Consider the following 27,941-nt stretch of genomic DNA (forward strand, 5'->3'; position numbering starts at 1 on the left):
TAACAAGGTGCTCCAAAGGATAGTCTTTTCTACAAATGGTGCTGGGACAACTGGATATTCACATGCAAAGGAATGTAATTGGACTCTGCTGTGTGAATAGTGTCCCCCTATCCAACATTCAGTGTCCACTTACAACCTCAGAATGTGGCCCTTTTTAGAAATAGAATCTTCGCAAATGTAGTTAGTTAAGATGGGGAATTACTGGATTAGAGTGGGCCCTAAATCTAATGACTGTCCTTATAAGAAGGCCATGTGAAGACACAGAAACATAGCAAGAATGCCCGGTAGCAACACAGGCAGAAATTGTAGTGGCATCTACAAGGTAAGTAAGGAATACCAAGGATTGTCAGCACCAGCAGAAGCTAGAAGAGAGGCATGGGACGGATTCTCCCTCAGAGCCTCTGGTAGGAACCAAATTTGCCAACACCTTGATTTCAAACTTCTAGCCTACAGAACTATGAGGCAATACATTTCTTTTGTTTTAAGCCACTCAGTTTGTGGTTTAAAAGCAGCTCTAAGAAACTAATACAGACTCCTACCTCACACCATACACAAAAATTAAAATGGATCCAAGACTTAAATATAAGAGCTAAAACTATAAAACTCAGAAGAAGAAAACAGAGATAAATCTTTATTACTTTTGATTAGGTAATGCTTTCTTAGATATGACACCAAAAGCACAAGCAACAAAAGAAAAAAAGTGGTAAGTCAGACTTTTTTTTTTGAGACGGAGTTTAGCTCTTGTTGCCCAGGCTGGAGTGCAGTGTCGTGATCTTGGCTCACTGCAACCTCCACCTCCTGGGTTCAAGCAGTTCTCCTGCCTCAGCCTCCCGAGTAGCTGAGATTATAGGCACGCCACCGTGCCCAGCTAATTTTTTTTTTTTTTTTTTGGAAACGGAGTCTTGCTTTTTCGCCCAGGCTGGAGTGCAATGATGTGATCGCAGCTCACTGCAACCTCTGCCTCCTGGGTTCAAGCGATTCTCCTGCCTCAGCCTCCTGAGTAGCTGGGATTACAGGTGGCCACCACCATGCCACAAGGCCCAGCCTAACTTTTTATTTATTTTACTGTTCTTTTTCTTACCTCTTAAATGAGTATTAGTTCTTTTTTATGTATATTTTTTCCTATTCATTGTCAATATTCAATATAAACTTAATTCTTTAATGTCTAGCCTTTCCGTATTCTTTTTTTTTTGAGATGGAGTTTCGCTTTGTTGCCCAGGCTGAAGTGCAGTGGCACGATCTCAGCTCACTGCAAGCTCCGCCTCCCGGGTTCACGCCATTCTCCTGCCTCAGCCTCCCAGGTAGCTTGGACTACAGGTGCCCGCCACCACACCTGGCTAATTTTGTTTTTGTATTTTCAGTAGAGACAGAGTTTCACCTTGTTAGCCAAGATGGTCTCCATCTCCTGACCTCATGATCCTCCTGCCGCGGCCTTCCCAAAGTGCTGGGATTACAGGCGTGAGCCACCGCACCCAGCCAGCCTTTCCATTTTCTACTTTTTTGTTTGTTTGTTTTTTAGAGATACTGTCTCAATCTGTGGCCCAGGCTGGATTGCAATGGGGTGAACAAAGCTCACTACAGCCTCAAATTCCTGGGCTCAAGTGATCCTCTCGCCTGACCCTCCTCAGTACCTGGGACTACAAGTGTGTGCCACCACACCAAGCTAATTATTTTTTGTAGAGATAGAGTCTCCCTATGTTGCCCAGGCTGCTCTCTAACTCCTGCACTCAACTAATCATCCTTCCTTTGCCTCCCTAAGTGCTGGGATTATAGACCTGAGCCACCTTGCCCAGTCTGTGAGGTTTAGTTGGAGCCTCAACTTTTTGATGAGGCAGGCCTCTTATTATATTTATAACTTGGGGTGGACCCTGGACTTTACCTAGCACCTAGGCTGGGCGTGGTGGCTCACACCTGTCATCCCAGCACTTTAGGAGGCCGAGGCAGGAGGATCCCTTAAACCCAAGAGTTCGAGACCAGCCTGGACAACATAACGAGACCCTGTCTTTACAAAAAAAAATACAAAAATTAGCCAGTTGTGATGGTGCTCAGCTACTTGGGAGGTTGAGGCAGGAGGGTCACTTTAACACAGGAGGTCAAGTCTGTAGTAAGCTGTGATCGTGCCACTGCACTCCAGCCTGGGTGATAGAGTGAGACCCTGTCTCAAAATAAATAAATAAATGAACAAACAAACAAATAAAATACCCCAGCACCTATAAGGTTGTAGAGAAGATGGCATTAGTGTTCCACTCCCTTCTGGTTTAAAGGTTCCTTACTATCTTGTCACCTTTTTATGCTTTTAAGAAAATTATTTTATCCAGCAATTTTAATTTTTATTGGAAGGCATATCAAGATATCTGGCCCACCATATTATTCAAAACCCAGAATTCTGTCATTTTTTAAAAACATGATGGTAAGCATCAAGTTACTATGTGTTTAGATTACATTAGATGTAACAGAATGGTGTAAGTTTTACTGTAAAACATCAATATTTACAACATGCTTCTTTTGGGGGATGGGGGAGGTAGGGTCTTGCTCTGTTGCCCAGGCTTGAGTGCAGTAATTCAATCATGGCTCACTTCAGTTTTGACCTTCCGGGCTTAAGCAATCCTCCTACCTCAGTCTCCTGAGTAGCTGGGACTACAGATGCATGCCACCATGCCCAGCTAATTTTAAGTTTTTTTGTAGATACGGGGTCTTGCTATGTTGCCCAGGCTCCTGGGCTCAAGTAATCCTACCACCCTGGCCTCACAAAGTACTGGGATTACAGGTGGGAGCCACCATGCCTGGCCACAATATGCTTAAAATTACATTATTTTACACTACATATGTATATATCTCCACACATATATATACATGTGTGTATATATATATACACATATATATCCTGGGCTCAAGAGGTCCTCCCACCTCAGCCTTCTGAGTAGCTGGGAAGACAGGCAAAGCTACTTTTTTTCTTACATTTTGTAGAGATGTAGTCTCAGCTGGTCTTCAACTCCTGGCCTCAAGTGATCCTCCTGCCTCAGCTTTTACCCTATTTAAACTTAACTTGAAGAATTTTAGATATCAACTTAAAAATGACTGGAGTTACATAGTTTAATTTTTTTTTTAGGTGATAAGCAAAAATATAAAGAACACTGACACAGAGAAATGGTCACATAGCCCGGACATGGTGGCTCATGCCTGTAATCTGAGCACTTTGGGAGGCCAAGGCGGGTGAATCACTTGTGGTCAGGAGTTTGAGACCAACTTGGCCAACATGCTGAAAACCTGTTTCTACTAAAAGTACAAAAATTAGCCAGGCATGGTGGCAGGCACCTATAGATGCCAGCTACTCGGGAGGCTGAGGCAGGAGAATTGCTTTAACCTGGGAGGCAGAGGTTGCAGTGAGCCAAGGTTGAGCCAGTGTACTCCAGCTTGGGCCACAGAGTGAGACTCCATCTAAAAAAAAAAAAGAGAAATGGTCACATAATCCAATTTAATAAGAAAATATGTAGACTCAGCTGGGCGCGGTGGCTCACACCTGTAATCCCAGCACTATGGGAGGCCGAGGCGGGTGGATCACGAGGTCGGGAGATCGAGACCATCCTGGCTAACACAGTGAAACCCCCGTCTCTATTAAAAATACAAAAAAAAAAAAAAAGCCAGGTGTGGTGGCGGACGCCTGTAGTCCTAACTACTCGGGAGGCTGAGGCAGGAGAATGGCATGAACCCAGGAGGCGGAGCTTGCAGTGAGCCAAGATCGTGCCACTGCACTCCAGCCTGGGCGACAGAGCAAAACTCGATCTCAAAAAAAAAAAAAAAAGAAAATATGTACACTCATCTAGTCTCATGACTTTAAATATCTATATACTGGTAGCTCCCAAATTTGTATCTTCTACCCAGGCCTGTTTTCTGAAACACATATCCACATGCCTACTCTACATCTCTGATTGGATGCCTAATAGGCATCCTAAATTTATCATGTCCAACACAGAACTCTTGAATTCTACTCCACTCCAGTCCACACACTCACATACAAACCACTCCTTTCTTCTCCCAGGGTTCTCCATCTGAGTAAATGTTACCTTTATTCACCCAGTTGCTTAGCCCAAAGACCTCTGAGTTATCCTTGACTTCTCTCTCTCACTCTCCTGCTCTGATATTTATTATCTAACACATCAGCAAATCCTGTCCGCTGTACTTAACAAAACATAACGTGAATGTCTGCCATCTTTCTCTCAGACACTAAAATAATCTACTTCTTACTGCTTTCCCTGTTCTATTCTTGCTGTCTCTTTTTAAAAGTGATCCTTTTTTTTTTTTTTTGAGACTGGAGTTTCGCTCTTGATGCCCAGGTTGGAGTACAATGGCGTGATCTCCAGCTCACTGCAACCTCTGCCTCCCGGGTTCAAGCGATTCTCCTGCCTCAGCCTCCTGAGTAACTGGAATTACAGGCGCATGCCACCATGCCTGGCTTATTTTCGTATATATTTTTAGTTTTTTTTTTTGAGACGAAGTCTCACTCTGTTGCCCAAGCTGGAGTGCAGTGGCACAATCTCGGCTCACTGCAACCTATACCTCCTGGGTTCAAGCGATTTTCCTGCCTCAGCCTCCTGAGTAGCTGGGACTACAGGCACGCACCACCATGCCCAGCTAATTTTTGTATTTTTGGTAGAGACAGGGTTTCACTATGTTGACCAGGCTTGTCTTGAATTCCTGACCTTGTGATCTGCCCACCTCAGCCTCCCAAAGTGCTGGCAATACAGGTGTGAGCCACTGCACCCAGCCTATTTTTGTATTTTTAGTAGTGATGAGGTTTCACCATATTGTCCAGACTGGTCTCGAGCTCCTGACCTCAAGTGATCTGCCCGCCTTGGCCTCCCAAAGTGCTGGGATTACAGGCGTGAGCCACCACGCCCAGCCTAGAAGTAAATCTTAATGACGCTGAGTTAGGCAAAGACTTCTTAGATATGACACCAAAAGCATAAGTAACAAAAGAAAAAACAGATACATTTGACTTCATCACAATTAAAAACTTCTTTGCTTCAAAAGACACACTATCAAGAAAGTAAAAAGACAACCCACAAAATGAAGAAAATATTTGCAAATCATGTATCTGTGGTGTTGTATATTGGTTTTCATCCATGGTTCTTGGCTCATAACCTCCATATCCCTCGTTACAGTCTTTTGTTAGAATGTTGGATGTGTTGAGCCTCAGGGCAGGCCTCTAATGTTCTCCTTCTGCCCTCTGTTCATGCTAATCTTCCCCGACCTTTTTTTCTTTCTTTCTTTCTTTTTTATTTTAAGGTAGGGTCTCACTCTGTCATCCAGGCTGGAGTGCAGTGTTGTGATCTCGGCTCACTGCAACTTCTGGCTCCTGGATTCAAGCAATTCTCCTGCCTTAGCCTCCCGAGTAGCTGGGATTACAGGCACACGCCACCACGCCTGGCTAATTTTGTATGTGTTTTTTAATTAGAGATGGGGGTTTCACTGTGTTGGCCAGGCTGGTCTCGAACTCCTGGCCTCAGGTGATCTGCCCACCTCAGTCTCCCAAAGTGTTGGGATTACAGGTGTGAGCCACTGAGTCCAGCCTAATCTTTCCCGACCTTTCTGATTGTAGGTCTTAATACCCTCCCATAAGAGTGTCCCACCCTATAACCTGGGAGGAGGAATGCTGATGTCTTTAAGCTTCTGTAAAAACCCAAGATGACAGGGCTCAGTGAGCTTCCAGACAGCTGAACACATGGAGGTTACTGGAGGCTGGTGCGCCCAGGGAGGGGATGGAAGCTCCACACCCCTTCCCCCATACCTCACCCTACCTATTCTCTTCATCGGTATCCTTTGCAATATCTTTTATAATAAACTGGTAAATGTGTCTCCCTGAGTGTTGTGAGCTGCTCTAGCAAACTAATCGAACCCAAAGAAGGGGTCATGGGAGCCTCAACTTGAAACCAGTTGGTCAGAAGTTCCGGAGGCTGAACTTATGACTGGTGTGTGTGGGGTTGGAGTGGGGGGGTGGGGCAGTCTTGGGGACTGAACCCTCAACCTGTGGGATCTGACACTATCTCTGAGTGATAATATAGGAACTGAATTAGAGGACACCCAGCTGGTATCTGCTGCTTGGTGTGTGGAGAAATCCTCCACACATTTGGTCACAGAAGTTGTCTTCTGTTTGATGATTGTTGTGGTTTGAGAGTAGAGGAAAAACAGTTTGAAGAGAATTTTTCTCTATACATATATAAGATACTTGTATCTAGAACATATAAAGAACTCTTACAACTCAATAATAAAAAGACAAATAATAAAATTTTAGGCTGGGTGCAGTGGTTCACGTCTGTAATCCTAGCACTTGGGGGGCTGAGGCAGGAGGATCACTTGAGCCCAGGAGTTTGAGGCCATCCTGGGCAACATAGTGAAACTCCATCTCTTTTTTCTTTTTTTTTTTTTTGAGACAGAGTCTCACTCTGTCACCCAGGCTGGAGTGCAGTGGTGCAATCTCAGCTCACTGCAACCTGCAACTTCCCTGTCATGGGCTCAAGCAATTCTCGTGCCTCAGCCTCCCGAGTAGCTGGGATTACTAGTGCACACTGCCACACCCAGCTAATTTTTGTATTTTAGTAGAGACTGGAGTTTCACCATATTGGCCAGGCTGGTCTCGAACTCCTGACCTCAGGTGATCTGCCCGCCTCGGGCTCTCGAAATGCTGGGATTACAGACATGAGCCACCACGCCTGGCCAAGACCCCATCTCTATTTAAAAAATAAAATAAAAATTTTAAATGGGCAAAGGATCTAAATGTAGACTTCTCCAAAGAAGATACCCAAATGGCCAATAAGCACATGAGAAGGTACTCAAGTCTTTAGCCATCAGAAAATGCAAATCAAAACCCCAGTGAGATACCACTTCACACCCACTAAGATGGCTATAATAAAAGAAGACAGAAAATAACAAGTCTTAGTGAGGATGTGGAAAAATTGGACCTTCTTACACTACTAGTAGGAATGTAAATGATATAACCACTTGGGAAAATATCTTGGCAGTTCCATGAAATATTAAACAGAGCTATAGTAAGACCCAGCAATTCCACTTCTAGGTGTATCCTCAAGAGAAATGAAAACATGACTGCACAAAAACATGTACACAAAAGTTAACGGCAGTATTATTCATAATAGCCAAAAAATGTAAACAACCCATCAATTAATAAAGAAAATGTATATCCCTATAATAGAATATTACTTGGCAATAAAAAGAAGTACTGGCCGGGCACAGTGGCTCACATCTGTAATCCTAGCACTTTGGGAGGCAGAGGCGGGCGGATCATGAGGTCAGGAGTTTGAGACCAGCCTGGCCAATATGGTGAAAGCCAGTCTCTACTAAAAATACAAAAGTTAGCCTGGTATGGTGGCACATGCCTGTAGTCCCAGCTACTCAGGTGGCTGAGGCAGAAGAATTGCTTGAACCCAGGAGGCGGAGGTTGCAGTGAGCCAAGATTCCGCCACTGCACTCCAGCCTGGGTGATAGAGCAAGACTCCGTTCCACACCCCACTCCCCCAAAAAAGAAATGAAATACTGATACATTCTACAACATAGATGAACCTTGAAAACATTGTGCTCGGCCTGGCACAGTGGCCCCTATAATCCTAGCACTATGGGAGGCCGAGGTAGGCAGATCACCTGAGGTCAGGAGTTCTAGACCAGCCTGGCCAACATGATGAAACTCCATCTCTACGAAAAATACAAAAATTAGCAGGGCATGGTGACACGTGCCTGTGATCCCAGCTACTTGGGAGGCTGAGGTTGGAGAATTGCTTGAACCTGGGAGGCAGAGGTTGCAGTGAGCTGAGATCATGCAATTTCATTCCAGCCTGGGTGACAGAGCAAGACTCCATCTCAAAAAAAAAAAAAAAACAGAAAACTTTGTGTTAAGATAACGAAGCCCTATATTACGTGATTCTATTTGTATAAAATGTCCGGAATAGGCAAATTCATAGGGACAGAAAGTAGATTACTGTGTTTGCCATGAGCTAGTACAAGGAAGGAGATAATGGAGAGTGACTGCTAATGAGTGCAGAGTTTGAGCTTGTGATGAATGACAAAATTAAATTCTGGAATTAGTGAAAAGACAAATATAAAAATTTAAAAGGGCAGATATTGCACAAGCTGGTGAATATACTAGAAACTTTAAAATTATAAAGGGTGAATTTTGTGGTGTGTATATTATATGGCATGTATATCAATTAATAATACAAAGAGGTTGCTATATTCTAAAATTTCATGCCCTGGTGGTGGTCCTCATCACAATTTGGATCAATTGAAATGGAAATATTTCCAAAATAGATGTACTTGAATGGATTAGGAAAAGAAGAAAGAAAGAAGCCAGTTATGAATGCCTGCATATTGTATGCTTCCTTCTACATGAAATGTCCAGAATAGGGAAATATACAGAGACAGAAACTAGATTAGTGGTTGCCTGGAGATAGTGGTTGCCTAGGTTACAGAGTTTTTTTGGGGGGTGATGAAAATGTTCTAAAATTGTGGTGATCACACACCTCTGAATATACTAAAAGCCATTGAATTGTATACTTTTTTAAAATATTTTTTTAACTTTTTTATTTTTATTTTTATTTTTTTGAGATGGAGTTTCTGTCACCCAGGCTGGAGTGCAGTGGTGTGATCTTGGCTCACTGCAACTTCCACCTCCCGGATTCAAGCGATTCTTCCACCTCAGCTTCCCGAGTAGCTGGGATTACAGGCATGCGCCACCACGCCCTGCTAATTTTTGTGTTATTAGTAGAGATGGGGTTTCACTATGCTGGCCAGGCTGGTCTCAAACTCCTGACCTCAGGTGATCCACCCACCTCGGCCTCCCAAAGTGCTAGGATTACGGGCATGAGCCACCTCGCCTGGCCTTGAATTGTATACTTTAAATGGGTGAATTGGACAGTATGTGAATTATATTTCAACAAAGCTGTTATATTAGGAAAAGAAAAATCAAGTGATAAAGTGTGAGGGACTGAGTTAGCCTTCAGGTAGGAAGAGTGACTATTAGCCTATCACTGTGCACTGATTTTAACGGCTCAGGATACTTAAAATAGCGACCCAAAATAGCATTTTGCTCAGATGGTGCTTGAAATTCTCTTCCTGGAGATTTCTTTAAAAGTTGAATCTTTAGTTTCTAAAAATTCCCTGTTTAAATGCCAATACTTCAGGGAAAAATAACTTCTTAAGCAAACAGCTCCAATTTTTTTGTTTTTTATCTTTCTCTGTTGCCTAAGCTGGAGTGCAGTGGCACTATCACAGCTCACTACAGCCTCCACCTCCTGGCTCAACAGATCCTCCCACCTCAGCCTCCTTAGTAGCTGGGGCTACAGGCACATGTCACCACGCCTGGCTAATTTTTGTATTTTTTATAGAGTCAGGGTTTCGCTATGTTGCCCAGGCTGGTCTCAAACTCCTGGCCTCAAGTGATCCACCTGCTTTGGCATCCTAAAGTGCTAGGATTCAGGCGTGAGCCACCAAGCCTGGCCAATACTCTTAATATTTGGTAAAGATCCTATTAGACATCTCTCTAGGCATATACACATATATAATTTTATGTAAATAGATTTATACTATATATTGTAGAAAAACAAGACTTGGCATTATGTTTGGTTATGAATCTCTTAGAGGCACTTCTTTTATTTATTTATAATTTGGAAGCCTGAGAAGAGAAAACTAGATCCAGGATCTGTGATTTTTCTAAGAATTAGAGAATCTATGTAATCATATGTACTTATTGGTTAAATTATCATTATTATTATTGTTATTATTATTTTTTGAGACAGAGTTTCACTCTTGTTGCCCAGGCTGGAGTGCAATGGCGCAGTCTTGGCTCACTGCAACCTCCGCCTCCCGGGTTCAAGTGATTCTCCTGCCTCAGACTCCTGAGTAGCTGGGATTACAGGCCTGTGCTATCATGCCTGGCTAATTTTTGTAATTTTAGTAGAGACAGGGTTTCGCTATGTTGGCCAGACTGGTCTCGAACTCCTGACCTCAGGTGATCCCCCTGCCTCGGCCTCCCAAAGTGCTGAGATTATAGGCATGAGCCACCGCACCCGGCCGTGCGTGATTCACTTCTTATTAGCAACAGCAAAAGTGATGAGATGTTACTTCTGATATTACATTACAAAAAGACTGTGACTTTCATCTTGGCAGCTCTCTCTTGCTGTCTTGCTCACTTGTCCTGAGGGAAGCCATTTGCTGTCTGCTACTCTTTGGAGAGGCTCTTGCGGCAGGGAACTGTGGGAGGTTTCTGACCAACAAGCAAAAAGACCTTAAATATCTGGCCTTCAATATCCTGGACACCCAACACCCAAAGGTGCATTGAGCTGTTGTTTCCCTAAATAATCCCTAACATGGGAGCCAGTCAGTCTGCCTACCAGGCCTCCGCCCAGGTCCCTGATGTTTTCCCCTTGTGTTATTTCTTGGATACCTGGCCTGATCTCTTTAAGCTCCTTTCTCTAGGGTTAGCTCCTCTTCGTCTTATTACATTGGACTTTCTTTTAATTTTTATTTTATTCATTTAATTTTTTTTTTTTTGAGACGGATTTTTGTTCTGTCATCCAGGCTGGAGTGCAGTGGTGCGATCTTAGTTTACTGCAACCTCCGCCTCCCAGGTTCAAGCTATTCTCCTGCCTCAGTCTCCTGAGTAGCTGGGACTACAGGCATGTGCCACAACGCCCAGCTGATTTTTTGTAATTTTAGTAGAGACAGGGTTTCACCATGTTAGCCAGGATGGTATCGATCTCCTGACCTTGTGATCTGCCCGCCTTGGCCTCCCAAAGTGCTAGGATTACAGGCGTAAGCCACTGTGCCTGGCCTCATTTAATTTTTTTTAAAGATAGGGTCTCCTCTCTGTCACCCAAGATGAAGTGCAATGATGTGATCATGGCTCACTGCAGCCTTGACCGCCTAGGCTCAAGTGATCCTCCTGCCTCAGCCTCCTGAGTAGCTGGGACTACAGACGTAGGCCACCACACTCAGCTGATTTATTTTTTGTAGAGACAGGGTCTTGCCATGTTGCCCAGGCTTGTCTCAAACTCCTGCCCCAAGTGATACTCCCACCTCAGCCTTCCAAAATGCTGGGATTACAGGTGTGAGCCACTGAGCCCAACCTTATACTGGACGTTTTGATTCATTACTTCTGATGCTGGATTGGAAATGGTGGTATATTACTGTCATTCTCATTTTCTTTTTTTCTTTTTGTTTTTTTTGAGACAGTCTTGCTCTGTCGCCCAGGCTGGAATACAGTGGCCAATCATAGTTCACTGCACCTTGACCTCCCAGGCTCAAGAGATCTTCCTATCTCAGCTTCCTGAGTGGCTGGGACAACAGGCATTGCCACTGCACACAGCTAATTAAATTTTTCTTTTTTTTTAAGAGAGACTGGGTCTTGTTATGTTGTGCAGGCTGGTCTCAAACTCCTGGCCTCAAGTGATACTCCTGCCTCAGCCTCCCAAAATGTTGATATTACGGGCATGTGCTACTGTCCACGGCAAGTGTTATTTTCTTTCTACTGCTGTTTCCTACCTCCTTACTCCATTTACCAGATGGAAGCCTGCCCTATGTCTCAGGTTTTTTTTTGTTTTTGTTTTTTGTGGTTTTTTTTGAGACAGGGTCTTGCTCTGTCGTTTAGGCTGGAGTGCAGTGATATGATCATGGCTCACTGCAGCCTTGCACTCCTGAGCTCAAGGGATCCTCCTGCCTTGGCCACCTAAGTAGCTAGGACTGCAGGGCTGCGCCACCACACCCAGCTAATTAAAAAAAATTGTTTTGACCGGGCACATTGGCTCATGCTTGTAATACCAGCACTTTGAGAGGCCGAGGCAGGTGAATCACTTGAGGCCAGGAGTTCGAGACTAGCCTGGCCAACATGGTGAAACCCTGTTTCTACTAAAATAAAATTACAGGCCAGGCTCAGTGGCTTATGCCTGTAATCCCAGCACTTTGGGAGACTAAGGTGGGTGGATCACGAGGTCAAGAGATCGAGACCCTCCTGGCCAACATGCTGAAACACCGTCTCTACTAAAAATACAAAAATTAGCTGGGCATGGTGGCATGCGCCTGTAGTCCCAGCTACTTGGGAGGCTGAACCAGGAGAATCGCTTGAACCCAGCAGGCGGAGGTTGCTGTGAGTCGAGATTGCACCACTGCACTCCAGCCTGGCGACAGATTGTCTTAAAAAAACAAACAAAAAGAAAAACAAAAAGTTTTTTTTTTTTTTTTTTTTAGAGACAAGGCCTCCCAAAGTGCTGGGATTACAGGCATGAGCCACTGCACCCAGCCTCAGTCAATTTTTTTTTTTGAGACTGAGTTTTGCTCTTATTGCCCAGGCTGGAGTGCAATGGTGTGATCTTGGCTCATCGCAACCTCCGCCTCCCAGGTTCAAGTGATTCTCCTTCCTCAGTCTCCTGAGTAGCTGGGATTATAGGCATGTGCCACCACGCCTGGCTAATTTTGTATTTTTAGTAGAGACGGGGTTTCTCCATGTTGGTCAGGCTGGTCTTGAACTCCCGCCCTCAGGTGATCCACCTGCCTTGGCCTCCCAAAGTGCTGGGACTACAGGCATAAGCGACCGCGCCCAGCCGCCTCAGTCAATTTTGATCCACTCTACCAGGTATGTTCTAACTCAGCTGCAAATCATACTCACTTCCACAATGGCTGCACCATTTATGGTATGTGAATCCGTCCACTTGGTTCATGTACAAAACTGTATCTTGACCAAATATAGAACTTTGGATCCACTTTTGTTCACTTTTCTTTATATAATTTTTGTGTATATATTTTCACATGTTCATATGTACATATTTAAGTGAAAACTTTTGGCCTAGCTCTCAAATACTACCTACTTGCTTCAGAGCAGTGGAAAGATGGTCCAATAAGTTATCCGATTTTTTATCTTAGGCATCCATTTCCATTATATTTCTATAAAGCATATAATCTTTCACTTAATTGCCAAATCAAAGCTACACTCTATTTACATATAATTCTTTTTTTAAATTTTTTTTTTTGAGACAGAGTGTTGCTCTGTTGCCCAGGCTGGAGCGCAGTGGTGCAATCTTGGCTCACTGCAGCCTCCATCTCCCCAGTTCAAGAGATTTTCTTGCCTCAGCCTTCCATGTAGCTGGGACTACAGGCATGCGCCACCACACCCAGCTAATTTTTGTATTTTCAGTAAAGACAGGGTTTCACTGTCTTGACCAGGCTGGCCTTGAACTCCAGACCTCATGATCCACCTGTGATCCACATTTGGCCTGCCAAAGTGCTGGGATTACAGGCGTGAACCACCGTGCTGGGCTAATTTACATATACTCTTAAATATAGTACTGATAATTATCAAAAACACACTGAGGCCAGGCACAGTGGCTCACATCTATAATCCCTGCACTTTGGGAGGCCAAGGCAGGAGGATCACTTGAGCCCAGGAATTCGAGACCAGCCTGAGCAATATAGCTGGACCCCATCTCTACAAAGTTTTTTTTTTTTTTAATTAGCCAGGTGTGGGTGTGTGCACCTGTAGTCCTAGCTACTCAGGGGGCTGAAGTGAGAGCATTGCTTAAGTCCCAAATTTGAAGTTACATTGAGCGATGATTGCGCCACTGCAGTCCAGCCTGGGCAAGAGAGCAAGACCTTGACTCTAAAAAAATAAATGTAAAAAAACATTGAAACAAATACATTTATGAGGGATTTCCTAAAGAATTTTTATTATTTCATTTATTTAGATTAGTGGTTATAATTGTTTTGGATAATCTCTTGAAAACAGTATACAGTAGGCCAGGCGTGGTGGCTTATGCCTGTAATCCCAGCACTTTAGGAGGCCGAGGCAGGCAGATCACGAGGTCAGGAGATCAAGACCATCCTGGCTAACACAGTTAAACCCCGCCTCTACTAAAAAATACAGAAAGTTAGCCAGGCATGGTGGCGGGTGCCTGTAGTCCCAGCTACCAGGGAGGCTGAGGCAGGAGAATGGTGTGAACTTGGGAGGCGGAGCTTGCAATGAGCTGAGATAGAGCCACTGCACTCCAGCCTGGGCGACAGAGCAAGACTCTGTCTCAAAAAAAAAGAAGAAAAAAAGAAAACAGTATACAGTATTCTCTCTTTAGCCGTGCCTATAAGCCCTGTTTTGGTTCTGTATTGCTATATAACCAACCACTCAAAAACGATTGACTTAAAACAGTCATTTATTATTTCTCATGATTCCATGTGGTATGTCATCTGGTTCACTCATGCAGGTGTGCTCAGCTGGGAGCCCAGCTGGGTCTGGAGTGTCTAAGATAGTTTCACTCACATATGTGGGACCTTTGTGCTGGCTGTTGGATGGGGTGGGGTGGTTTTTCACACGACCTCTCTTTCTCTTCACGTGGTCTCTCATCCATTGTTACTCTAGCTCAAGTTTCTTCAATGGTGGCTGGGCATGATGGCTCACTCCTGCAATCCCAGCAGTTTGGGAGGCTGAGGCAGAGGATCACTTGAGGCCAGGAGTTTGAAACCAGCCTGATTAACATAGTGAGACCCTATCTCTGTGTGTGTGTGTGTGTGTGTGTGTGTGTGTGTATATATATAAACAACAACACAACTGCCAGGCTTCTTAAGTGCTTGACCTGGGTCTAGCACAGTTTCACTTTTGCACATTCTATTTGTCAAAGTCATCACAAGCCAGCTAGGGTTTAAGGAAAGGGGAATAGATTCCATCTCTCTATGGGAGAAGTAGCCTGTACCTACAGGGATGAGAGGAATGGTTAGTAATGGTTAGTAGCTATCTTTGGAGACAATTTATCATGAACATATTCACACAGAATTTTGCATACAACTTTAGGATAGTTCCCAAACCATGAGAACTATCTATGAAGTACCTGTGCTTTTCTGAGCCCTGAGTTAAGAACCCCTGTTTTAAACTATAAAGCAATTGTGGTTTATCCCAGGAATGCAAGGTTGGTTTCATATTCAAGAGAAAAAAGGAGAAAACCCATGCGATCATTTTAATAGATGCACACAGAAAAATAATTTGACAAAATCTAACATCCATTTACCAAAAACAAACCAATGAACCTCTCAGCAAACTAGGAAACTAGGGAACTTCCTCTCTCTGATAAAGAGTGTCTGTGAAAACTGAGCGCTAACATCATACTTAATGGTAAAGGATATCTGCTCTCATCACCTCTAGTAATTAAGAATGAACTGCTGCTTTAGATACTCTAAATTCTATTTCTGAATTAAGTTGGATAATCAAAGGCTTTCTTGCCTGGACTGCACTATATAGGCTTCTGGTGGAATAACTTTTTTTTATGGGATATACTCTGGTAACTTCCAAAGTCTATATTGAATAGTAGCATAAAACTCAGCCTTATACACTGCTGTTCAGAGTGAAACTTTATCATCAAATAGAACCTGGTGCTGTTTTATGGTAATCTCAAAATCAATCAACCAATCAGTCAATAATTTTAAAAAGAATCTGGCAGCACTAATCTCTATGACGAAGTTTTTGTTGTTGTTGTTATTATTATTATTTTTTTTTGAGACAGAGTCTTGCTCTGTCACTCAGGCTGGTGTGCAATGACATGATCTGGGTTCACTGCAACCTTGGCCACCCAGGTTCAAGCAATTCTTGTGCCTCAGCCTCCCAAGTAGCTGGGACTACAGGTGCACACCACCATACCCAGCTAATTTTTTTTTTTTTTTTTTTTTTTTTTTTGAGATGGAGTCTTGCTCTGCCGCCCAGGCTGGAGTGCAGTGGTGCAATTTCAGCTCACTGCAACCTCCGCCTCCCAGGTTCAAGCGATTCACCTGTCTAAGCCTCCCAAGTAACTGGAATTACAGGTGCATGCCACCACGCTTGGCTAATTTTTGTATCTTTAGTAGAGACGGGGGCTTCACCATGTTGGCCAGGCTGTTCTCAAACTGCTGACCTCAGGTGATCCACCTGCCTCAGCCTCCCAAAGTGCTGGGATTACAGACGTGAGCCACCCCACCTGCCCTATTTTTTTTTGAGATGGAGTCTCACTCTGTCACCAGGCTGGAGTGCAGTGTCTTGATCTTGGTTCACTGCAAACTCCACCTCCTGAATTCAAGGATTCTCCTGCCTCAGCTTCCTGAGTAGCCGGGACTACAGGCACACACCACCTCGCTCAGCTAATTTTTGTATTTTTAGTAGAGACAGGCTCTCACCATGTTGTCCAGGATGGTCTCGATCTCTTGACCTAGCGATCTGCCCTCCTTGGCCTCCCGAAGTTCTGGGATTACAGGCGTGAGCCACTGCACCTGGCCTAATTTTTTTTTTTAAATAGAGATGGGGTCTTCCTATGTTGCCCAGGCTGGTCTCGAACTCCTAGCCTCAAGCGTTCCACCCACCTCAGCCTCCCAAAGTGCTGGGATTACAGGCGTAAGCCACCATGCCCGGCTCCAAGTTTTTTATATTAGACATGCAATGATCATTCAATATTAGGAAATCTTTTAAAATAACTCATTATAATATGTTGAGGGGAAAAGTCATATGTTAATCTCCAAATATTGCTGAAAAGACATTACATAAAATTCAACATCTATTCTGATTAAAAATTTTAATAGTATAGAAATAATGTAAATATTCTCATGTTGAGATACTTTCCATATATTGAGAAAAAAAATTTATTTATATATTTATTTAGAGACAAGGTCTTGCTCTGTTGCCCAGGCTGGAGTGCAGTGGTGCAATCATGGCTCACTGCAGCCTCAACCTCCCAGGCTCAAGCGATCCTCCCACTTCAACCTCCCAAAGTGATGGGATTATAGGCTCACACCTGTAATCCCATGCCTGGCCCAGAAAAAATTTATATAGCATGTGTCTCAAGGCCAAAAACTACATTCCAATTAAAGATATAATAAGGGATAGGATGAGCACCATAGCCAGTATTATTTGTTGTTTTATTTTTGAATATGAAGGAAATAATGTACACATGAGAAATAAAACTTATAATGGTCTCAGGATAAAATAACTTTTTGCGGTTAATTTTTTTTACGTTTTAGTTATTCCACTATTCTTTTTTTTTTTTTCTTGAGATGGAGCCTCGCTCTGTCACCCAGGCTGGATTGCAGTGGTACGACCTTGGCTCACTGCAACCTCTGCCTCCCAGGTTCCAGCGATTCTCCTGCCTCAGCCTCCAGAGTAGCTGGGATTACAGGCACACGCCACCATGCCTGGCTAATTTTTGTATTTATTTTTTCTCTTTTGAGACAGAGTTTCACTCTTGTTGCCCAGGCTGGAGTACTGTAGTGTGATCTCAGCTCACTGCAACTTCTGCCTCCCAGGTTCAAGCTATTCTCCTGCTTTAGCCTCCCAAGTAGTTGGGATTACAGGCGCCCACCACCACGCCTGACTAATTTTTTCTGTATTTTTAGTAGAGATGGAATTTCACCATATTGGCCAGGCCAATATGTTTGAGCTTGCAGTAAGCCGAGATCGCGCCACTGCACTCCAGCCTGGGCGACAGAGCTAGACTCCGTCTCAAAAAAAAAAAAAAAAAAAAAAAAAGATGAAAGAATTCTGGAGATTGGTTGCAACAAGTGAATATATTTAGCAATACTGAACTGCACACTTCAAGAATTGTTAAGGCGGCTGGTACACTCACTCACACCTGTAATCCAACATTTTGGGAGGCTGAGGCGGGAGGATCACTTGAGCTCAGGAGATCGAGAGCAGCCTGGGCAACATGGCAAAACTCTGTCTCTACAAAAATAAAAAAATTGCCAGGCATGGTGGTTCATAGACCTGTGGTCCCGGCTACTCTGGAGGCTGAGGCAGGAGGATTGCTTGAACCTGGGAGGTAGAAGTTGCAGTGAGCCAGATCATGCCACTGCAGCCTGGGCAACAGAGTGAGAACCTGTCTCAAAAAAAAAAAAAAAGAAAAGAAAAGAAAAGGAAAGAGAGAATTCCCCTTTCTGCAGTTAAGACACCAACCTGATATTTGGTTAGATTTATTTGTTTCATTTTGTTTTCCATTTCTAAGGATTTTTTTCCACGTAATTCTCTCTTATATAACATAGTTACATGTTTCTATAGTTAAATGACACAACAAATGCATCAGAAGAAGTGCAGTTAGATCATGTTCTCTCCTCATTGGCAATCATTTTTCTTAGTGTTTGATTTATACTTCCATTGTTTGTTTGTTTCTAAAATTGTGGTAAGATATATATATAACAGGCTGGGCGTGGTGGCTCACACCAGTCATCCTAGCATTTTGGAGGTTGAGGCAGGAGGATCGCTTGAGTCCAGGAGTTGGAGACGAGCCTGGGCAACATAGTGAGACCCTGCCTCTACAAAATACACAAAAACATTAGCTGGGCATGGTGGCGTGGTCCCAGCTACTTGGGAAGCTGAGGTGGATCACTTGAGCCTGAGGTTGCAGTGAGCTGAGATCGTGCCACTGCACTCCAACCTGGGTGATAGAGTGAGACCCTGTCTCAAAAAATATATATGTGTGTGTATATATATATATATATATATATATATATATATATATATATATAAACATTTCCCATTATAACATAATTTTTTTTTTTGAGATGGAGTCTTGCTCTGTCACCCAGGCTGGAGTGCAGTGGCGTGATCTTGGCTCATTGCAACCTCCACCACCCGGGTTCAAGCGATTCTGCTGCCTCAGCCTCCTGAGTACTGGGACTTCAGACACCTGCCACCACACCTGGCTAATATTTTTATTTATTTATTTATTTTTGTAGAGACAGGGTTTCAACATATTGGCCAGGCTGGTCTCAAATTCCCGACCTTGAGATCCGCCCACCTTGGACTCCCAAAGTGCTGGGATTACAGGCATGAGCCCCCACGCCTGGCCTAACATAATATTTTTTAGAATCAGCCGTCAGTATCTCACTATGTTGCCCAGTCTGGAGTGCAGTGGCTATTCACAGGCACCATTAAAGCACACTACAGCCTCAAAATCCTGGTCTTAAGTGGGACTCAAGCAATCCTCCTGCTGGAGTAGCTGGTAATACAGTCTGGCACCATTTTAGCAATTTTTAAGTGTACAATTCAGTAGCAGCATAAAGTACATTTGGATTGTTGTGCAAACATCACTATTAGCTATCTCCAGAACTTTTTCATTATCCCAAGCTAAAACTCTGTAACCATTAAACAATTATTACCTGCTGGACTTGGTGGCTCATGCCTGTAATCTCAGCACTTTGGGAGGTCAAGGTGGGCAGATCACCTGAGGTCAGGAGTTCGAGACCAGCCTGAGCAACATGGCAAAACCTTGTCTCTAGTAAAAATACAAAAATTAGCTGGGCGTGGTGGCAGGCGCCTGTAATCCCAGCTACACTGGAGGCTGAGGCAGGAGAATTGCTTGAACCCGGGAGATGAAGTTTGCAGTAAGCCAAGCTCATGCCACTGTACTCTAGCCTGGGTGACAGAGCAGGACTCCATCTCAAACAACAACAACAAACAATAACTCTCTATTACCTCCTTCCCCCTAGCCTCTGGTAATCACTATTCTACTTTTTGCCTATGAATTTGACTCATCTAGGTACCTCATGTAAGTGGAATCATACAATATTTATCCTTTTGTTTCTGGCTTATTTCATTTAGCGTAATGTTTTCAAGGTTCATTTATGTTGTATATGTATCAGGATTTAATTCTTTTTAAAAGCTGAATAATATTCCATTGTATATATACACCACATTTACTTTATTCATTTGTCCATTGATAGGGCTGTTTCCACATTTTGGCTACTGTGAACAATGCTACTAAGAACATGGGTGTACAAATATCTATTTGAATCTCTGCTTTCAGTTCTTTGGGGTATATATGTAGAAGTGGAATTGCTGGATCATATGGTCATTCTATGTTTTATTTTTTGAGGAGCTACCATACTGTTTTTCTTTGGAGGGGAAGACAGAGTTTCAATATTTTGCCCAGGCTGGGCTTGAACTCTTGATCCTCCCGCCTCAGCCCCATGAGTAGCTAAGACCACAGCGACATGCCACCATACTCACATATTTTATATTTTCTTTTTTTTTTTCAATTTTTTTTTTTTATGTTGCCTAGGCTGGTCTTGAACTACTGAGCTCAAGGGATCTGTCTGCTTCAGCCTCCCAAAGTGCTGGGAGTATAGGTGCGAGCCACCTTGTCTGGTGCATGTATTTTCTTTTTCATTTTTCATTTTTTTTTTTTTTTAGGTGGAGTCTCGCTCTGTCGCCCAGGCTGGAGAGCAGTGGCAGGATCTCGGTTCACTGCAAGCTCCGCCTCCCGGGTTCACGCCATTCTCCTGCCTCAGCCTCCCGAGTAGCTGGGACTACAGGCGTCTGCCACCACGCCTGGCTAATTTTTTGTATTTTTAGTAGAGACGGGGTTTCACTGTTGGCCAGGATGGTCTCGATCTCCTGACCTCGTGATCCGCCCACCTCGGCCTCCCAAAGTGCTGGGATCACAGGCGTGAGCCACCATGCCCTGCCGGCCTGGTGCATATATTTTCAATCCATTGCAGTCGCTATTGTTTTCGGTGCTCATGTTGTGTCATTAGGGAGAGCCCCTTCATGTTGACTCCTATATCCTTCTGATATGACTGTAATAGTCTGGTATCTTCCTTGCTTTCTGGAATGACAAAATATTTGAGGCAGAACTTGTATATTTCCTGCCCCAAGGTTGGAACCACTCATTTCTCTAAAACATTCTGGGTCCTTTCACTGGGAAATGGCATAGCGACACCACCATCTGGGGGCTAGGAATATTCATTACTACATTTGTCCTAGGCCTTTTTACTGCACAAAGCTAGAAAATGTTTTTTTTTTTTTTTTCCATTTTGTAATTTAGAATCAAAGGATCATAGGACTTCTATCTAACTTCTTTGATTGTATACCTGTATCTCTTTTATCCTACATTTGGCTCATTTGACCAACAATCACTCTACAAATACCATATTCCTTATACTTTGCTAGGTGCTGGGAATGCACATCAAAATTTACATTGCATCTAGTCTCCATATTGTTTTTATGTGAATTAGTAAGGCTTTTTACCTTTTTACTTTCTGTGTTGGCTTCTAGTTAAAACTGATGAGCAGTATTGGATTGGCTTGGCTTGGCTTTGAGATTAGTTTATCTTGATGTATTTCTTTTTCAGCTCACTGGAACTTCCGCCTCCTGGGTTCAAGCAATTCTCCCTGCCTCAGCCTCCCGAGTAGCTGGGATTACAGGTGTCTGCCACCACACCCAGCTAATTTTTGTATTTTTTAGTAGAGATCGTGTTTCACCATGTTGGCCAGGCTAGTCTCAAACTCCTGACCTCAAATGATCCTCCCACCTCAGCCTCCCAAATTGCTGGGACTACAGGCGTGAGGCACCGCACCCAGCCCATCTTGATGTATTTCTTTTTTTGAGATGGAGTTTCACTCAAGCTGGAGTGCAATGGTGCGATCTTGGTTCACTGCAACCTCCGCCTCCCGGGTTCAAGTGATTCTCCTGCCTCAGCCTTCCGAGTAGCTGGGATTACAGGCGTATCTCACCACACCTGGCTAATTTTTGCATTTTTAGTAGAGACAGGGTTTCACCATGTTAGCCAGGATGGTTTCGATCTCCTGACCTCGTGATCTGCCTGCCCCGGCCTCCCAAAGTGCTGGGATTATAGGCATGAGCCACTGTGCCCCGCCCAGTCTCAGGTATTTCTTCATAGCAGCGTGAAAATGAACTAATACCTATCCCAGAACCAGAAAATGTGAGAGTAGGAAGACAATTTACCGAACTTGGGAATAGACAGACTTTTGGTCAGTTGGTCTGGAGCAGAGCTCTACTGTTGGACAAATTTAAGTCCAAAACATTTTTTGTGTTGGTGCTAATGCATGCAATTGCACTATTAGGGCTTTATTATTTGAAGTTATTGGCCCATATTAACTTGGAGAATTAACTTTCAGATATCTAATTAACACATTAGAGTGAATAAATGTATCAGGGCTTTTCCAACATGACATTCAGCTTAAAATAGGTTTGCAAAGAAGGTAAAGAACTAAGTCTAGCATAGGGCTGCTTGCTTCGAGAGCAGATTTGTTTTGGGAACCCTGGGCAGAGAAGGCATAATGGCACTAGACACATACCAAGGAGCGGAGGGCACATGAAAAAGTGATGCATTTGGAATATTCACCATTTTATGTTAGTTACATAAGATTCAGCAGCCAACCAGATTTTGGCTATGTGTTACCAACTTTCAACTCTAAAAAGTACTGGCAGTTTAAATAACTATTATAATAGTGAGGTAAAAACTTAATAGTATGAGCTGGGCACAGTGGTTCATGCCTGTAATCCCAGCACTTTGGGAGGCTGAGGCAAGCGGATCACTGGAGGTCAGGAGTTTGAGACCAGCCTATCATGGTGAAACCCAGTCTCCACTAAAAATACAAAAATTAGTCAGGTGTGGTGGTGGATGCCTGTAATCCTAGCTACTTGGGAGGCTGAGGCAGGAGAAGCTCTTGAACCCAGGAGGCTGAGGTTGCAGTGAGCCCAGATCACACCACTGCACTCCAGCCTGGGCAACAAAGCAAGACTCCATCTCACACACAAAAAAAAAGTATGTGATGCTCTGTAATGGTAATCTTTAGATATACATTTTATGTTTCATAAATAAAAGTTTTAAATTACTAAGATACTTTAAATACAAACATCACTTCATAGGATATGTATAAACCACAGGCAACACTTATTCTTTATTCTCAATGCACTAAATACATGTAAAACCTCAGACACCCAGATAGAAAACACAGGACTGAATTCATTTAAGACAGGGAATACTTTATTCAAAACCCATCACAGAAATGGACAGCTTGGGTCTGTAACAAAGCATTCATGTTTTAGAGCATAGGTCAGTAATTGTATATGAGAGCATACACTGCTACATACAAATTAACTGATCAGACCACAACTTTTCAATGTTTAAAACAGAATAAGCTTCCCTGTAAAAGCAGCACCTTTGTGACATTTTAACTTTAGTATTCCTCTCCTTCTTCCTCACCCTCTCCTTCAACAGAATCCACACCAACCTCCTCATAATCCTTCTCAAGGGCAGCCATGTCCTCACGGGCCTCTGAAAACTCGCCTTCCTCCATCCCCTCACCTACGTACCAGTGAACAAAGGCACGCTTGGCATACATCAGGTCAAACTTGTGGTCCAGGCGAGCCCAGGCCTCAGCAATGGCTGTGGTGTTGCTTAGCATGCACACAGCTCTCTGTACCTTGGCCAGGTCTCCACCAGGCACCACAGTGGGAGGCTGGTAGTTGATGCCAACCTTGAAGCCAGTGGGGCACCAATCCACAAACTGGATGGTACGCTTGGTTTTGATGGTGGCAATGGCAGCATTGACATCTTTGGGAACCACGTCACCACGGTATAACAGGCAGCAAGCCATGTATTTACCATGCCGAGGGTCACATTTCACCATCTGGTTGGCTGGCTCAAAGCAAGCATTGGTGATCTCTGCTACAGAAAGCTGTTCGTGGTAGGCTTTCTCAGCAGAGATGACAGGGGCATATGTGGCCAGAGGGAAGTGGATGCGGGGATAGGGCACCAGGTTGGTCTGGAATTCTGTCAGGTCAACATTCAGGGCTCCATCAAATCTCAGGGAAGCAGTGATGGAGGACACAATTTGACCTATTAACCTATTCAGGTTAGTATAGGTTGGGCGCTCAATATCAAGGTTTCTACGACAGATGTCATAGATGGCCTCATTGTCTACCATGAAGGCACAATCAGAGTGCTCCAGGGTGGTGTGGGTGGTGAGGATGGAGTTGTAGGGCTCAACTACAGCTGTGGAAACCTGGGGCGCCGGGTAAATGGAGAACTCCAGCTTGGACTTCTTGCCATAATCAACTGAGAGACGTTCCATGAGCAGGGAGGTGAACCCAGAGCCAGTTCCCCCACCAAAGCTGTGGAAAACCAAGAAGCCCTGGAGACCCGTGCACTGGTCGGCCTATAACAAAAGAGAGGAACAGAGGAAAGGTTAAGTTTTTATTTTTGTAGTACAATCATAGTAAATATATTTTCACTTTTCATACATCTTCCAGGACTTAGATCTTATTTTGACAAATGCTTTTAAAAAAATTCTCATTAACATTTACAAAATGACACCAAATAGTTCATTTTAACTGAATTTAAAAAACCTCCAAAGAATGACTCATTCCACTCTTTATTAAAATAACAGTTCAATTCTGTGTTTGGAAAAAAAAAAGCAGTATTTCAAATGTGTTCTTTAGGCTCATTAATTTACTTTATTCTTGAAAAGAAACATACCAGCTTGCGAATTCGGTCCAACACGAGGTCAATGATCTCCTTGCCAATGGTGTAGTGCCCTCGGGCATAGTTATTGGCAGCATCTTCCTTGCCTGTGATGAGCTGCTCAGGGTGGAAGAGCTGGCGGTAGGTGCCGGTGCGAACTTCATCTGGAGAAGGAGGGAGAGAAGGACGGAGGGAGTGGGTGAGTGGGCGAGTGACCAGTGGAGCCCCCCAGGACAGACCTTCTGTCCCAGAACCCAGGGATCTCACTTGGGTTACTGAGGTCAACTCACCAATGACTGTGGGTTCCAAGTCTACAAACACAGCCCGGGGCACATGCTTGCCAGCGCCCGTCTCACTGAAGAAGGTGTTGAAGGAATCATCTCCTCCCCCAATGGTCTTGTCACTTGGCATCTGGCCATCGGGCTGGATGCCATGTTCCAGGCAGTAGAGCTCCCAGCAGGCATTGCCAATCTGGACACCAGCCTGGCCAACGTGGATGGAGATGCACTCACGCTGTGGGGAGGAAAAGTGAAAAAATTATAAAATTAAGGTGTATTAGCATTTCAAACTTTTAGTAAATTTCTAAAAATATTTCTAATAATATACAGATATTTTTCAAAATTATTTGAGGTCATATCCCCAGCACGATACAAAGATTAAGGAAAATCACCTGCTACAAATGCTGCATATGGGTGTGGTCTGAATAATGATGTCGCCTTGGCCCTGTTCAGCACGTGGTACCAGCCCATTGTGCCTACTACCATGCTTGAATAGAAGATTTTTCATATTTAAAAAGTATTCAGTATTCAAAGCACAAATTTTGTAAAATGAAGTAAATCCAATTATGACTTAATTGGGATTAATTTTACTGCTTTCTTCCCTTTTAAATAAAGATGAAAGTTTCTTCTGAATAGGACTTGATATTATAACACGGACATCTGTACTGCAGCTGAGGCAAGAAGCCACACCCTTCTGCAGTCTGTCTGCAGAATCCATCAATACTAGGGGTTTAGACAAGGTCTGCCTTCTGCATTGCTGCATTGCTGTATTTGCTGTGCCTGGTGCTAGCCTGTACTGTCTGCTACATTATTTAACAGAGCAAGCTCTATTTCCAGCAACTGCCTACATGATCTCATTGTGCTGTTTTGCCAGTTTTCCTCCTCTGACCCCGCCCGGGACCATGTGCCTGAATTGAAATGAATTAATGAAGATGCACTAGAACAAAAGACAACGGGATGCGGAGTATAATTCTTCTTTGTAGCAATTTCATTACTTTAAAAAAAAAAAAAAAGGTTTTTCCAGATCTTATCCACTGTAAAAGCTGAAAAATTATCCGTATCTTAACACACACACAAAGGTTCCTAAGTTAGAAACAAGCATCACATGAAAAGTTACCAAAGAATAAAAGCCCAGTGGAAGGATAATGAAATATTTATTTAAAACAACAAAATAGTATTTTCATCCTGAGATTCTCTACCCACCACATAATATTCATATTCTTTGCATCCAATAGAGGTTTTCTTCTCTGTGGTCTTTAGGGCTACCACTTTCATTGTCTATTCGCTGATGTGGTGGGGGCGGGGCGGGGCAGGTGGGGGGCGGCGGGGAAGGGCGTTTCCCTGGGTCCTGACCATCAGGGTACCCTGGGGCTCACAAAGTGGGCTTTCTCCCTCGCTGAACGTGCAGCCCAGAGAGAGAGACACACACACACACACACACACACACACACACACACACACACACACACACACATTCAGTCGGTCATCAGAGTACCCTGGGGTTCACAAAGTGGGCTTTCTCCCTCGCTGAACGTGCAGCCCAGACAGAGAGAGAGAGAGACACACACACACACACACACACACACACACACACACACACACACATTCAGTCGGTCAGGGCAGGGCGACACACACTTCAGTCGGTCAGGGCAGGGCGTCCCCAGACCAGTCATTAAAGAGCTTGTGAAGTGAATTATGATTTTGCTCAAGAAAAAAAAGTCATCTAACTTATAATAGTGAAGAAAACCCTTTTGGAGCCTATAGTTCCGCAATGATGAAAGGTTTTTTTTTTTAAGTTAGCTCCTGACAGAAGAGGTTCAGTGAGGGCGAACCCCGCCCAGTGGCTCCAACGCCATAGAAGCCAGAAACAAACAACCCCGCCCCTGCGCCGCCCTGACACCCGCTGCCGGGGGCTCCGACAGAAACTCACCATGTTTTCCCGGGAATGTGTGGGTACCTTTCCAAAACGCCAACGACCGCGAGGGGTCTTCCCACGCTAACCCCAGGCTGCGCTTTGTTCCCGTTCCCCCTCCCACGTCCCCCAGCTCGCCCAACGCCCCCGCTCTTTTTGGGTGCCTCGTCCTCTCCCGGTCCCCAGAGAACGACGCGAGACAGAAAGTGGCCCCTCAGCAGCAGCGAAACCGTGCGCAAAGACACGGGGCCCAGCCGGGACGCCCCAGACCCCTCGGTCGCGGCAGACGGGCTGCCCGCGGCCCCGAAAGTCTCTCGGACAACACAGGCGCCTAGGCGCCGCCTTTGTTCCTCCCCAGCGATCTGCTGCGCCCTGGGCGCAATCCTGGCCCGGTTCCTGCACCCGCATTGCGGCGGCGGGGGGGCTTGAGGATTTGGGGCTAAGCTAAACCTCACAAAACATACCACCACCCTCTCGCCCAGAGAGCTTACGAAAGAAAAGAGCTTAAAGGTTTTCCAAGTAGAGCCTGGGGGCGCTGACGCCACCCAACGGCCACAAAGAGCCGAAGCCGATTCTCACCATGGTTGCTGCTTCGCGGCTGCCGAGCAGATGGCGGAGACGAGGAGGAGAGGTTGTTGCTTCTTACAGCGCGACTCTTAGGCGGTCGATGTAAGAGAACCTGCGGCACATGGGCGGATGCGGCTCCCTATATACAACTCGGTCACCATGGGGATGGGCCGGGGCCTTTTCCTGTTGGTCCAGACCCCCAATCTGCCCAGAGAAGCCATGACAGGAGACTGGTGATTGGTGCAAGCGACGTGGGATGAGGTAATCTCTCCCCCACCCCTTTTTCTCTAGCATCCGTAGACTGTTCGCATCCTTTAGACAAAGAGACCGTGCAGAAGCAGTCGGCAGAGCATCCATTATGGGGCGGGGTTGGGGAGGGGCGGAAGGAGAAGAAAGGGGACTGGAGTTAGAAGACTTTATGTTGCTTAAACCTCAAACTGCAGTTAAAATTATCTATGTGAGGTTTTTTCCCCCTACCCTTAATAACAGAATTTATGTTTAGATTAAATATTTAAAGGAAAATTACTGCCAGCCCCTCCCTCGTAATATATTAAACTCGACTACATTTTGTTAGCGTTCAACATCTCTAATTGCTTTAAACATAAAGTGGGAGAGAAAATGGGCGTGATGCTCAAAATGGCCTGGGTAAATGTGATTTTTTTTTAATTTAAAAAAAGATTTAGTCATACAGTCATTCCAAATGGTTTCTCAGGTTCAACTAACTTATTTTCAGAGCTTCTTTTGCAGGCACACGCACACCCGAATAGCTAAACAAAACTGGAAGATGGAAAGAATAACCATACTAAATAAAGAAGCGAACAAATAGTTCTAACATGGCAATAATCAAGAGCAAGTGAACGTAGAGTAGTTATAATAGTTTACTAGAGGTATTCCTTTATGAGAAGTCTATGTAACACATTT

The 27,941-nt window shown here is 44.2% G+C and overlaps 1 protein-coding gene across 1 annotated transcript; it reads right to left on the minus strand.

The window, feature by feature from the left end:
- Nucleotides 1-22,766: 22,766 nt before the first annotated feature.
- Nucleotides 22,767-27,774, minus strand: TUBA1A (tubulin alpha 1a). Its single transcript, XM_054442245.2, has 4 exons — nucleotides 27,033-27,774; nucleotides 24,554-24,776; nucleotides 24,279-24,427; nucleotides 22,767-23,958 (listed from the first exon to the last, which is right to left on the minus strand). Exons 1-4 carry the CDS (start codon nucleotides 27,033-27,035, stop codon nucleotides 22,978-22,980), a joined length of 1,356 nt encoding a protein of 451 aa, XP_054298220.1. The 5' UTR covers nucleotides 27,036-27,774; the 3' UTR covers nucleotides 22,767-22,977.
- Nucleotides 27,775-27,941: the final 167 nt, after the last annotated feature.

This window comes from Pongo pygmaeus, chromosome 10 (genome assembly GCF_028885625.2).
Source record: "Pongo pygmaeus isolate AG05252 chromosome 10, NHGRI_mPonPyg2-v2.0_pri, whole genome shotgun sequence".
Classification (NCBI taxonomy): Eukaryota; Metazoa; Chordata; class Mammalia; order Primates; family Hominidae; genus Pongo; species Pongo pygmaeus.

Excerpts from the sequence above, each read along its gene's own strand:
- TUBA1A (XM_054442245.2), bottom strand. Across the intron at positions 24,428-24,553 it reads CTTGGAACCCACAGTCATTG|ATGAAGTTCGCACCGGCACC; the intron begins GTGAGTTGACCT and ends CTCCTTCTCCAG. Across the intron at positions 23,959-24,278 it reads TGGACCGAATTCGCAAGCTG|GCCGACCAGTGCACGGGTCT; the intron begins GTATGTTTCTTT and ends CTTTTGTTATAG.